We start from the raw sequence: 13,961 nt of genomic DNA, 5'->3' as shown, positions 1-13,961 counted from the left end.
ATTTATATCTCAGTTTTTAAACATTATTATTCAACTAAGAGAGTCAGGGCTCCTTGGAGAAGTGGTTAATTCCAAAGCTGGGACAGGAAAAAGTACAGTAGAACATTTAACACATTATCCTACATTATACCTACTGTAACAATTAGTTCCTACATTACCATTTAGTGAAATGGTCTTTTTCTTATGTATAATACTGATTTGGACTAATTTTTATTGCTTCAGAGATGGGAATGATTTTAGAAAATGTTATTTAACTTATTTAGCAAAGGGAAGTAAATATTAAAAAAATACCTCTTCTCATAATCACATGGTTATATATAACTTGTCTGCCAACAACAGCCAAGAAGCAGATGAAGCAGTCTCCCTCTCAAATATTATGTTTCATCCCCTAAATTATAAAATTACCACCAACCTACTATTCACAATATCTGGGATGAATCAAAATAATAACTGGAGGGGTGTGAGATCTTGAAGAGTTTCTGGTGGACATTATGTTGTGATAGGTTCAGTTGTGAACTTGGTTGCACACAAAAAAATCCTCAGTTCAAAGCCAATAATTTGCCTATCTTGAGCATATATAAATATGACCTTTTTTTGCTTTGAAGGGATACTGTATTCACTATGAATATTTACTTTTTATTATACGACTACAGGGATTAAACATACAGCAGTCAGTAAAACAGGTGATGCGAAGTACACAGAGGGTGTGTGTACCTCCAGGTACCAATTCTCGATCTTACAGCACATTTGTCTGTTTTCTTATTTATTCTTTAAAATACTGACATTTTAAAACTCACAGCTAAATGACAGCCTAGAAGAATGTATATATATATTCAACATCTCTGAAGAATTGAATAATAATTCAAGAAGATTACTATTGTAGTGATGACATCAACACAAGAATCATCCAACTAGAAAATATAATGGTTTATATATTTTTTAAACCATTACTAATACACATTTCTTAGAACAATGTGTCTAATTGGGTTAGAGTGTCTTTTATTTTAACTTGAAACAATATTTCTACAATGCTTCCACTTCTGGCTTATTTAAAAATAATATAACACAAATGTTGCAATCAATTAATAGGATGATAAGGGCGCGTGGGTGGCGCTGTGGGTTAAGCCTCTGCCTTCAGCTCAGGTCATGATCTCACGGTCCTGGGATTGAGCCCTGCATTGGCCTGTCTGTGCAAGAAGCCTCCTCTCCTCCCCCACTGCCGCCTGCCTCTCTGCCTACTTGTGATCTCTTTCTGTGTCAAATAAATAAATAAAATCTTTTTTTAAAAAAGAAATAGGATGATAAAATACATTAAGACATCCTGTTGCAGGAAAAATTTGGAAGGAATTCAAACACTTGGAATCTAAAGACCACCCTGATTAAGAATTTCTAGATCAATCAGGAAATCAAGGTAGAACTTAAACAATTCATAAAAACCAATGAGAATGAAGATACTTTTGTCCAAAACCTATGGGATATGGCAAAGGTGGTCCTAAGGGCAAAATACATAGCCATCCAAGCCTCACTCAAAAAAATTGAAAAATCCAGAACACTAGTTCTCTTACACCTTAAAGAACTGGAGAGTCAATAACAAATTAAGCCAACCCCCCACACAAGAAGGGAAATAATCAAGATTAGAGCAGAGATCAATGAGATATAAACTAGAGATACAGTAAAACACATCAATAAAACTAGAAGCTGGTATTTTGAAAGAATCAATAAGATCGATGAACCACTGGCCAAACTAATCCAAAAGAAAAGAGAGAGAACCCAAATTAATAAAATTATGAATGAAAAGAGAGAGAGATCATGACTAACACCAAGGAAATAGAAACAGTATTCAGAAATTATCAATAGTTATATGCCAATAAGTTAAGCAACCTAGACAAAATGGATGCATTCCTAGAAACCTATAAACTTCCAAGACTGAAATAGGAAGAAATTGACAATCTGAGTAGACCAATATCTAGTAACAAGATTGAAGCAGTGATCAAAAACCTCTCAAGAAAACAAGAGCCCAGAACCTGATGGAGTCGTGTAGAATTTTACCAAACATTCAAAGAAAAAAGTAATACATATTTTCCTGAAGCTGTTTCAAAAAATAGAAACAGAAGGAAAACTTCCATATTCTTTTCATGAAGCCAGCATTACCCTGATCCCCAATCCAGGCAAAGACCCTCCCCCCAAAAAAGGGAGGATTTCAAACCAATATCCTTGATGAATATGGATGCCAAGATTCTCACCAAGATCCTAGCTAATAGGATCCAACAGTACATTAAAAAGATTATCCACCCATTACTAGGTGGGATTTATCCCTGGGATGCAAGGGTGATTGAATTTTCACAAATCAATCAATGTGATAGAACAAATAAATAAAAGAAGAGAGAAGAACCACATGGTCCTCTCAATTAATGCAGAGAAAACATTTGACAAGATACAGCATCCATTCCTGATTAAAACTCTTCAAAGTATAGGAGTAGAGGGAGCATTCCTCAAACTCATAAAATCTATCTATGAGAACCCCACAGTGAATATCATTCTTAATGGGGAAAAACTGACAGTCTTTCCACTGAGATCAGGAACATGACAAGGATGCCTACTCTCACTACTTTTGTTCAACATAGTACTATAAGTCCTGGCAATGGCAATCAGACAACAAAAAGAAATAAAAGGTATTCAAATTGGCAAAGAAGATGTCAAACTCTCTCTCCTCACAGATGACATGATTCTTTATATGGAAAACCCAAAAGACTCCACCCCCAAACTACTAGAACTCATACAGCAATTCAGTAATGTGACAGGATACAAAAGCAATGCACAGAAATCAGTTGCTTTCTAATACACTAGCAGTGAAAATACAGAAAGGAAAATTAGAGAATCGACTCCATTTACTATAGCACCAAGAAGCATAAGATACCTGGGAATAAACTTAACCAAAGAAGTAAAGGATCTGTACTTGAGGAACTACAGAACACTCATGAAAGAAATTGAAGACACAAAAAGATGGAGGAACATTCCATGCTCATGGATCAAAAGAATAAACATTGTTAAAGTGTCTATACTACCTAGAGCCATCTATACTTTCAGTGCCACCCCAATCAAAATTCCACCAGCATTTTTCAAAGAGCTGGAACAAACAATCCTAAAATTTCTATGGAACCAGAAGAGACCCTGAATTCCAAAGGAAATGTTGAAAAAGAAAAACGAAGCTGACGACATCACATTGCCTGATTTCAAGCTTTACTACAAAGCTGTGATCACCAAGACAGCATGGTACTGGCACAAAAAACAGACACATAGACCAATGGAACAGAGTAGAAAGTCCAGATATGGGCCCACAAATATATGATAAAATAATCTTTGACAAAGCAGGAAAAAATATCCAGTGGACAAAAAGAGTCTCTTCAATAAATGGTGCTGGGAAAATTGGACAGCTATGTGTAAAAGAATGAAACTCGACCATTCTCTTACACCATACAGAAAGATAAACTCGAAATGGATAAAAGACCTCAATGTGAGGCAGGAATCTATCAAACTTCTAGAGGAGAACATAGGAGAACATAACCTCTTCGACATTGGCCATAGCACCTTCTTTCAAGACATGTCTCCAAAGGCAAGGGAAACAAAAGCAAAAATGAACTTTTGGGACTTCATCAAAATAAAAAGTTTCTGTATAGCAAAGGAAGCAGTCAAAAAAACAAAGAGGCAACCCATGGAATGGGAGAAGATATTCACAAATAACACTACAGACAAAGGGCTGATATCCAAGATCTATAAAAAGAACTCCTCAAACTCAACACACACAAAACACATAATCATGTCAAAAAATGGGCAGAAGATATGAACAGACACTTCTCCAATGAAGACATACAAATGGTTAACAGACACATGAAAAAATGTTCATCATGATCATTAGCCATCACGGAGATTCAAATTAGAACCACATTGAGATACCACCTTACACCAGTTAGAATGGCCAAAATCAGCAAGACAGTAAACAACAGGTGTTGGAGAGGATGTAGAGAAAGGGGAACACTCTTACACTGTTGGTGGGAATGCAAGTTAGTGCAGCCACTTTGGTAAATAGCATGGAGATTCCTTGAGAATTTAAAAATAGAGCTAACCTATGACTCTGCAATTGCACTATTGGGTATTTACCCCAAAGATACAAATATAGTGAAAAGAAGGACCAGATGTACCCCAAGGTTCATAGCAGCAATGGCCACAGTCACCAAACTGTGGAAAGAATCAAGATGCCCTTCAACGGATGAATGGATTAAGAAGAGATGGTCCATATATACAATGGAGTATTATGCCTCCATCAGAAAGGATGAATACCCAACATTTGTATCAACAAGGACGGGACTGGAGATTATGCTGAGTGAAATAAGTCAAGCAGAGAGAGTTACGTATCATACGGTTTCACTTACTTGTGGAGCATAAGGAATGACATGGAGGACGTTGGGAGATGGGGAGGAGAAGTGAGTTGGGGAGAAATCAGAGGGGGGAGACAAATCATGAGAGACTGTGGACTCTGAGAAACAAACTGGGGGTTTTGGAGGGGTGGGGGTTACGGGGTTGGGTGAGTCTGGTCGTGTGTATTAAGGAGGGCATGTATTTCATGGAGCACTGGGTGTGGTGCATAAACAATGAATTTTGGAACACTGAAAAAAATAAAATTAAATTAAAAAAAGACATCCTGTCACTTTATTATAAATTGCCTCAAAATAAAGAGGAAAAGTCCATCCCAAGCAGTCTCTGAGTGAGATTGATTCCCATTATTCCATAATAGTACATGAAACACATCTTATGTACAAATAACCTGTAATTATTTTTATGTTTTACACTTAATACTTATCATACTCTTAACATTTTTTTTTCTGGTTCCTTCTAGCATAATTACCAGAATGTCTTAAGGACCTAAATAGAAGGGTAATTTAGAAGGAATACATTCATAATTATGTATTGTGATAAGATGGGATGTTGGTGAAGAAAATGGGTCTTAAGAGACAATTTTTTTAAGTGCCCGAAAGAGAAAAGCATGTCCACAAATTATAAGCAGAGTTTTTTTCCCCAAGATTTTAATTATTTATTTGACAGAGAGAGAAGGCATAAGCAGATGGAGCAGCAGAGGGAGAGGGGGAAGCAGGCTCCCCAGTGAGCAGGAAACCCAATGCAGGACTGGATCCTAGGACCCCAAGATCATGACCCAAGCCGAAGGCAAATGTTTAACCAACTGAGCCACACAGGCACTTCTATAAGCAGAATTTTAAGAATCTTTGGAAATGATTTAAAAGAGACTGAGTTAGGGAGATTGATAGCATGAACTCTGAAATACTTTCTAAAAAATCCTGCAGTCCATTCTTTTTTGATGACCCAAGCTAGGCTTTTCCTGATTACAGGGAGTTTCTGCTGATAGAAGAAATCTATGGTAGATAGAGGTCTGGGGTGTTGGTCTGGGAGGTGCTAATACAAAAGGAAAAATCAGTAAGTAATGCCTTCTAAATAGTGTCTTTCTATTTGCTTTCTCCATTTCACCTAGTCCCGGAAATAGCTGACTCATTAAAATAACTATGAGTCTTATTGCTCAAACATAATTTCTTAAGACTTTAATCTTGTGATTTAGCAAAAGAATAGTTTTAAAAAATGATTTGTGATAATCTGATGACTGTTTTCCTGTGCTGTTTGTTAAATAGGTTGATGAATTAGAAAAAATAAAAATATAGTCAGTCATTTTTTTCTGTTGTGGCTTTTACAGCTTCTAATAAATTGAAGAGGGTTTGGGTTTAACCTAATGTTTATTTAAGTGAATGTATGGTATTAGTGTTAATAGTAGAAAAATAATGTCAAAATAACTTTCTGAATAACTTTAAATCATCTGGACACTCTAGAATTTAAGTGAAGTCAACAGATCTAGAGAGGAAAAGGTGGTATATCTTCCACAGGCCCTATGTTCTGTATACTATAAGCACTTTGGAAAATGGAAATGATTTTACAAATTTAAGTATTATTATTGTTCTTGCTATTATGGTGAATGCTCTAAGAATTTGTAAACCTGGACCAAAATCTTTCTTACAATCTCTTCTTTAATGTTTTTACTTCCTAGTTCATGACTGTTTAATTCTGAAATAATGATAGTTACTATACAGCAGTGCAATACAGATTTCAATAATGCAGAGGTTTTAACAATCATATTCACTGTTGTATTCTTAGTACCTAGAATTGAGTGCAAAGGTAGAAGTAGGGAGACCAGTTAGGAAGCTCTTTCATAAAGTTGGTAAGTGAGATAATAGTAGCTTGGACCAGGTAGTTGTAGTGGAACTGGTGAGAGGTGGTCAGATAATGAATATACTGTGAATGTAGAGCCAAAAGATTTTAATAAATGAACTGTTTTTAAGGTATGAGAGAGAGGAGTCAGAGATAACTTCATTTTTAAACAAAATTTTAATGTATTTATTTATTTTGGCCTGAGCTGTTAAGATAATACAGTTTCCACTCACTGAGTAGACACCTGGTTATATGACTCTGAGATTGAAGCACGGATGCTGGGTTGAGATACAATTTCAAGGAACACTGTGTGTGTATACAGTGCAGTTAAACCATTATACTGGATAAAATGACAAAAGGAGTGGCTAAGAATAGGAAACAGGAAAGTTTCAAGAATTGAAACCTGGAACATTCTTGGCAAAGGAGACTGTGTCAGGAAACACTCACATATAAGATGAAGAATGAGACCAGGGCAAGGGATTCAGGCACATGGAGGTCACTGCTGATGTTCATAGGACATTTTAGGTGAGGAGGATTTGGGTGAAAACCGAGTTAAAGTAGATTCAGAGAATTGGAAGAGAGGAATGGAATATAATGAATGTAATGCACTTCTGAGGAACTTTGCCATAAAAAGGAGATTGTGGTAGTGACTGGTGAGGGAGGAAGTGGGATTATGAAAATTTTAGCATGGGGGAAGCTATTTACAAATAAAGATTATGCTGAGTTCAAGACACTCTATTTCTGTTCCTGAAACTTCTGATGTTATTCAAACATTAATAAATTTTATGAATAGTTACATACTTATATGTGTGTATGTATGTGTGTTTGTGTGTATATACATATGTGAATGATTGAACACATATATGTGTGTGTGTATATGAAAACAAACTTGGCAACAAACTTAACTTCATCTCTAGAAATAGTGCATTGGGTTGCTGAAGGCCAGGGCTTTTGAGTTAGAGTAGTGTTAAAACATGGGAACTGCTACTAAATAAACACTAATCTAGCATACATTTTTGGAGTAGTGTTTATGTGTCAAGTCTTCTTAGTGCTTTATTTGCCACTTAATTCTTAAGAGGTTCTTATAACATAGGTGCATTATTACATCCATTTCACAGATAGGAAAACTGAGATGCAGAAAGATGAAGTAAATTTTTCTGCCGTATGGATCCTGTGGAGTAAAGCTGGTTCTGACCTTGTGTTTCATTTCTATTCTACAGTTCTATTTGCTCAGCCTTTACCTTTAAAAGCCATTATAGCTATTAGAAGAGGGCTTAAAAAATTAACAGCATGCTCATATATCTCTTTAAGGAAAAAAATACTACATTTAATTTTTCCAGTCCAAGTCAACAGAGGCTTCTGTAAAAGTTGAAGCATAACCAGCATGATTCATAACTTTTGTTGAATCAAAGTGTGTAAAGTTCAGACAATGTAGTCTTGTGATAGTAGAAAGCAATCTAAAGTATGAATAACCTTTTATTAATATTTGTTCAGTAAGTCATACTACAGATAAATAATCAAAGTCAGATTTCTTGGATGGAAATACTTCTCTCAGGAATATCCTTCAATAGGAAAAGCCTGCTTTAAAAATAATCTTGCATAATCAACAGCTTCTGCTCCCATGGGAGGTCTTCTCAGCTTGCAATCACCCTTGGATAGAATGCCCTGAATTTGTTTCTGATTTACTGAGCACTCTTCCTTCATTACATATAATTCACTGCTAAGTACCAATGCATTTACTCCATATTAGTTGGGCTAAAATGCAGACAATCATGTTGTACACAGTAGATATTACCTAAATTGCTGCTGTTTGGCTTTGGCGCTCTTTGGGGAGTCGTTCTAGGGGTGCATTTATGAGTAAAAGCATCTTTGTAAAGTTACTGCTGCTAATTTTCTGCCTCTTAATTGAATTCCCAAAGGACCCACTTTTTGCTTTGTAACATGAAGTCAGTAATTATGTAGGATAATTGCACTTAGGTATTTTTACTTTTTTTGTGTATTAGAAATGGTTTTGGAGTTAGACAGAATCCTCCTGCATGACCACTTCCTGGTTTTTCACTTGGAAGAAAGTATTGACCTTCTCTAATCCTCAGTATATTCATGTGGACAACAGAAATACTTTCCTTGAAGGTGTGAAGTCTAAAAATAATATATTATAGAACCATTGAATAGAATATTTGGTGTTTCCAAAAGGAATGTTAAAACTTTAGCATGTTAAATGATACTTTTGTGAAGAGATTTGGTGTGACGGTTAAATTAGACAAAGTGTGCAAAACTCCTGATGTATAGTAGATATTCAAATAATTTTAATAATTGTTTCTCTACTGTAGGTATAATACATACTGTTAATTCAGATATGGACTATGATATCAGTATGTTATATTGCTTGTAAACCTCCAACAATTAATATTTTTCTATCAATCAATAAATATAGTAGAAATAGGAAAATTATCAAAAGGTTTGGAAAAAGAAGAGGATTAAAGTTTACCTTGAATCAAAAAGGAAGAGTATAACCAAATAAATCAATCTGTAGTAAATAAAATGCTACTATATAAAAATGGGATCAGTTAATGACAAAACAGGACAAAGACAGCCAACAATTTTCATTAGAAGATTCAGGCCAATATATTTGAATGAGGCGGTATATTATAGTGGATAAATGTTCAAATTATAAGGACACAGTTATAACTGGGTTTGGATCCTGGCTTTGGCAAATGTATATATAATATAATTTATATATTTAATAATTAAGTAAATCTATTTACTATTAATATTTAAGAGTTATATAAGCACAAATAAATAATTATAAATATAATTAATATATTCACAAATTTAATAATTTGTAGATTATTATATAAAATACATATTTATATTTATCTAATATTCTACAGTGCAATTTCCCTCAATGTAGGAGGGATATTATAATAACATCTTCCTCAAAGATGATTTATATCTGATGAATTAATAAAACGTATTTGTTTTGTCATAATGATTTAATTAAATCTTGCTTTCAATAGACAGTCTTATGGTCAAGCACATAAGTAAAATACACTTATTGCATTGAAGGTAAATTTACCTTCTTAATCTAACTAACCCACTGAAACTACTTCAATAATTGTTATCTACCTCCATAATTATAGAAAATAATTTTAAAGGATTACATATGATTATTTCTTGCAGAAATGCAGCTACTTTTCTATGACTCTTGCCTCTTGCTTGACTTATACTTAAATTTTCTATATTTTGGGGGCACCTGGGTGACTCAGTGGGTTAAGCCTCTGCCTTTGGCTCACGTCATGATCCCAGTATCCTGGGATTGAGCCCCGCATCGAGCTATCTGCTCAGCAGGGAGCCTGCTTCCCCCATCTCTCTGCCTCTCTGCCTACTTGTGATCTTTCTCTCTGTCAAATAAATAAATAAAATCTTTAAAAATTTTTTCTATATTTTTAATTGCTACTAATGAATTACCTCAATGGCTCGCAAAAATGCTCACCTATTTTTATCAAGCATTTAAGTTCAGATGTCATATATTTAATAGAAACTGCTCAGTGGAGGACCTACAAGTGTATTTTTGAGCAGCAATCCAGTCAATAATCATCCACACCATAATATGGAAATTTCTGTTCTATTACCTATGGAAGAGCTTATCTTTTGCTTGAGAACACCAGACTCAAAATGGAGATTAAACAGATTAATTTAACCTTGACTGTCGGTCTCTTTAATACCAAATTCTTTTTTTTTTAAGATTTTATTTATTTATTTGACAGATAGATATCATAAGTAGGCAGAAAGGTGGGCAGAGAGAGAGAGATGGGAAGCAGGCTCCCCGCTGAGCAGAGAGCCCAATGCAGGGCTTGATCCCAGGACCCTGGGATCATGACCCTAGCCGAAGGCAGAGGCTTTAACTCACTGAGCCACCCAGGTGCCCCTTTAATACCAAATTCTAATCACTTAAACCATATATTTCAAAATAATAAATAATTACCTTAAAATATGACTTTGATGATGTAAAACTATTTTATCATCAAAATGTGCTGAGATAATACATAAAACCTAACATTTATCTCTTAAATATAAAAAAAATACTTAAAATGCATATTTAAGCATGCTCAAATCCACCTCTTTAGTCTCTGATATTCTTTATCAGCTCCAAAATGATAGCCAATCATTTCATCTTTTTAATATCTTATCATCATCATAACTTTTAATATTCCCTGAAATATAACTTGAATATTTTCTAAATGTTCCTTTGATAAATTGGCATACACAGTATATAGTGTATTTCCAAATGATTACACTTGAATAATATTTCCAAATGATTATACTTGAATGAACAAAAAGGGAGAAAACAGTAGCTTTTTATGAATTAAATCATTTTACCATGCTGGTCTGAGTTACTTCATGATTCATTTCTCTGTAGTGAAATGTAACTGCTGCATGATTAACAGAATAGTAACGATAAATTTCAACTGCTTATGAATCCTAGAATCTCAAGACAAAATTAAGCTTCTTAAGGCAACAATGATGGAAATTGGCCCTCCCTTTTTTTTTCTTTTCAGCGTAACAGTATTCATTGCTTTTGCACCACACCCAGTGCTCCATGCAATACGTGCCATCCTTAATACCTACCACCTGGATCCTCCAACTTCCCATCCCTCGTCCCTTCAAAACCCTCAGGTTGTTTTTCAGAGTCCATAGTCTCTCATGGTTCACCTCCCCTTCCAATTTCCCTCAACTCCCTTCTCCTCTCCATCTCCCCTTGTCCTCCATGTTATTTGTTATGCTCCGCAAATCAGTGAAACCATAGGATAATTGACTCTTTCTGCTTGACTTATTTCACTCAGCATAATCTCTTCCAGTCCTGTCCATGTTGCTACAAAAGTTGGGTATTCGTCCTTTCTGATGGAGGCATAATACTCCATCGTGTATATGGACCACTTCTTCCTTATCCATTTGTCCGCTGAAGGGCATCTTGGTTCTTTCCACAGTTTGGCGACTGTGGCCATTGCTGCTATAAACATTGTGGTACAGATGGCCCTTCTTTTCACTACATCTATATCTTTGGTGTAAATACCCAGTAGTGCAATGGCAGGGTCATAGGGAAGCTCTATTTTTAATTTCTTGAGGAATCTCCACACTGTTTTCCAAAGTGGCTACACCAATTTCCATTCCCACCAACAGTGTAAGAGGGTTCCCCTTTCTCCACATTCTCTCCAACACATGTTGTTTCCTGTCTTGCTAATTTTGAAATTGGCCCCTTTTTTGATCCTTATTCGATATTTGATTTGAAAAACAAAATAAATAAAATTTTCTTGGAAATTAATACTTTTAAAAATTAGATATTATTTGTGTGCCAAAGTTTAACCAAATAATTATGTTGTGACCTTTTTACTTAAAAAATTGCAGTAAAAATAAAAAGCTTCCTGAAAGCATTTTTTATTATATAGATTCAAAAAATTGTCATCAACACAGAGCACAATACATATAATTTCCAAGACCATATGTAATGGATATCTTTTTTAAAATGTATATTTAGATAGCTCAGTGTCTATGTTAGCTCTTCAAATCTTAGAGGACTAAGAGTGATTGCATTGAAATGATTCAAATAAGAAAACAAAATACTAAACTGAGTTATACATTGTTTAAATTCAACAGATAATCATTCAAAAATAAACTCTTTTCTGAAAGATCATAGATTTAAAATAAAAATTAACAATCATATTTATTTTTAGTCTCTCTCTTTTTTTTTTTTTTTTAAGATTTTATTTATCTGACAGAGAGAGACCCACAAAGAGGCATAGCGGCAGGCAGAGGGACACGGAGAAGCAGGCTCTGGCTGAGCAGGGAGCCCAACATGGGGTTCAATCCCAGGACTCTGGGGTCACAATCTGAGCTGAAGGCAGATGCCCAGCTGACTAAGCCACCCCGGTGCCCCTATTTTTAGTTTTGATAGAAAGATATATGGGGAAAAATCTTATAACTTTAGTGAAAATTAAGTCAGATTACTCATGAAAGTAAAGGCAGTCTAAATTGCCTTTATGGAATAATAAAATTAGCATAGGTTTCAAAATTAGCATAGGTTTATATTTAACAATATAACTGTTTAATAGTTGTATTGAACATCTATTAATTAAAAATTTAATGAAAATAAATTAAAACATTAATATTTCCTGATGAAAATTCAAGCACCACACATGAAATTTTATAAATAAGGTTCAAATCTCAAGAGACTGGAAAAGCTTTATAGAAATAGCCATTTTACTTACATAGTCTCCACAGAACATTTTGATGATGGTGGTTAACTTCAGAGTAGAACAACGAGTTTTAGTAAGTGACCAATTGCATAGGCTTTTTTCCTATGTAGCGAGAAAGAATTGAAGTTCCCTGTTCAGTCAGATTTTTATGTCTACTGTTCACCTCAGTTTCTCAGGAAAGAAAAAGTAGGGTCAACTCTGGATACAGCATGTCTCAAGATACAGTATTTACACTGAGCTATGAGTCATAGGTGTGCAGGTAGAATTGTTGCATAAAATAAATAGAACCCCTGATCCTGTGTTGATTTAAGAAACATACATTAGCCAATCAATGAAAGAAGTGTAATCTTCAGAAAAGGCCTTATGGAAAGGTAAGTTGATTAAACACAAAATTAATGATTTATTTTCTGCTTTATCATTTTTAGATACTCTTTCAGGTACTCTGACCCCTAGCTTCATGTTTCAAATTGCTTGCTAAGTTCTTGGTGTGTCTATACTATTCAGTAGTATTTTTAACTACTATCTGATTATAAATAAAAAAAATAATGTGTCTAGGTCAGAATTGAATACCCAGCAATAAACCATATATATATTCACTATCATTGGAGAAACCGTGTATATTCACTATCATTTTCACACTTCATATATATTTTTATTTTAATGTTTAATTTCATTACATTTTAAGGAAACAATTTAAAAAATAACTTCAAATTCTAATAAATTGTTTGGATATATCTGTCCCCATAAGTTTCATGCACTGTTCCAGTTATCACAAAATAAATGTGTGTTATATCATTTTACTGCCATTGAGTGAACAATGCAGTGTTCATTTGGTCTATAAAATTTTAAAAGATTTTGAAAATAAATTACAGATAAACAACTTCTGGTTGAAAGAACATAAAATTACAGTAGGTACCAATGGATCAGCATCCATAACTACTTTGCCCAAATCAATCTGATGTTAAAATATGGATAAAAATCATTAAACAGGGGGTGCCTGGGTGGCTCAGTGGGTTAAAGCCTCTGCCTTAGGCTCAGGTCATGATCCCAGAGTCCTGGGATCAAGCCCTGCATTGGGCTCTCTGCTCAGTGGGGAGCCTGCTTCCCCCTCTCTCTGCCTGCCTCTCCACCTACTTGTGATCTGTCAAATAAATAAATTTCTAAAAAAATCATTAAACAGGATATCTTAATATAATATGTACACTGAGCAGAAAAATATCTGATGTCTGCAACATTTAATTCATAAGATTCTGATTAACTTAATAATATACTTGGTACCATATAACATGTAAAGAAGAATTTTGCCTGCTTTTGAAGAAGTTATAATCTAATAAATTATTCTACATATATGCGAATATACATGTATGTATGTATATCTGTGCCTGTGTCTGTATTTGTGTCTGAATTTGTCTTTTATTTCTCTGCATATATTTAAAGAGC

At 34.5% G+C, this 13,961-nt stretch overlaps 1 protein-coding gene across 1 annotated transcript in view; it reads right to left on the bottom strand.

Moving 5' to 3' along the window:
- Positions 1 to 12,742, bottom strand: part of ANXA10 (annexin A10) — a 122,185-nt gene extending 109,443 nt beyond the window's left edge. Inside the window, exon 1 of the mRNA XM_059174787.1 lies at positions 12,534 to 12,742. Within this exon, the coding sequence (XP_059030770.1) occupies positions 12,534 to 12,551 (18 nt within the window). The 5' untranslated portion in view covers positions 12,552 to 12,742. The remainder of the gene's footprint in view (positions 1 to 12,533) is intronic.
- Between the last annotated feature and the right edge of the window lie 1,219 nt (positions 12,743 to 13,961).

Source organism: Mustela lutreola, chromosome 1 (assembly GCF_030435805.1).
Source record: "Mustela lutreola isolate mMusLut2 chromosome 1, mMusLut2.pri, whole genome shotgun sequence".
Classification (NCBI taxonomy): Eukaryota; Metazoa; Chordata; class Mammalia; order Carnivora; family Mustelidae; genus Mustela; species Mustela lutreola.
The sequence above is the reverse complement of the archived record's forward strand: the minus strand, read 5'-3'. Positions and strand labels throughout refer to the sequence as shown.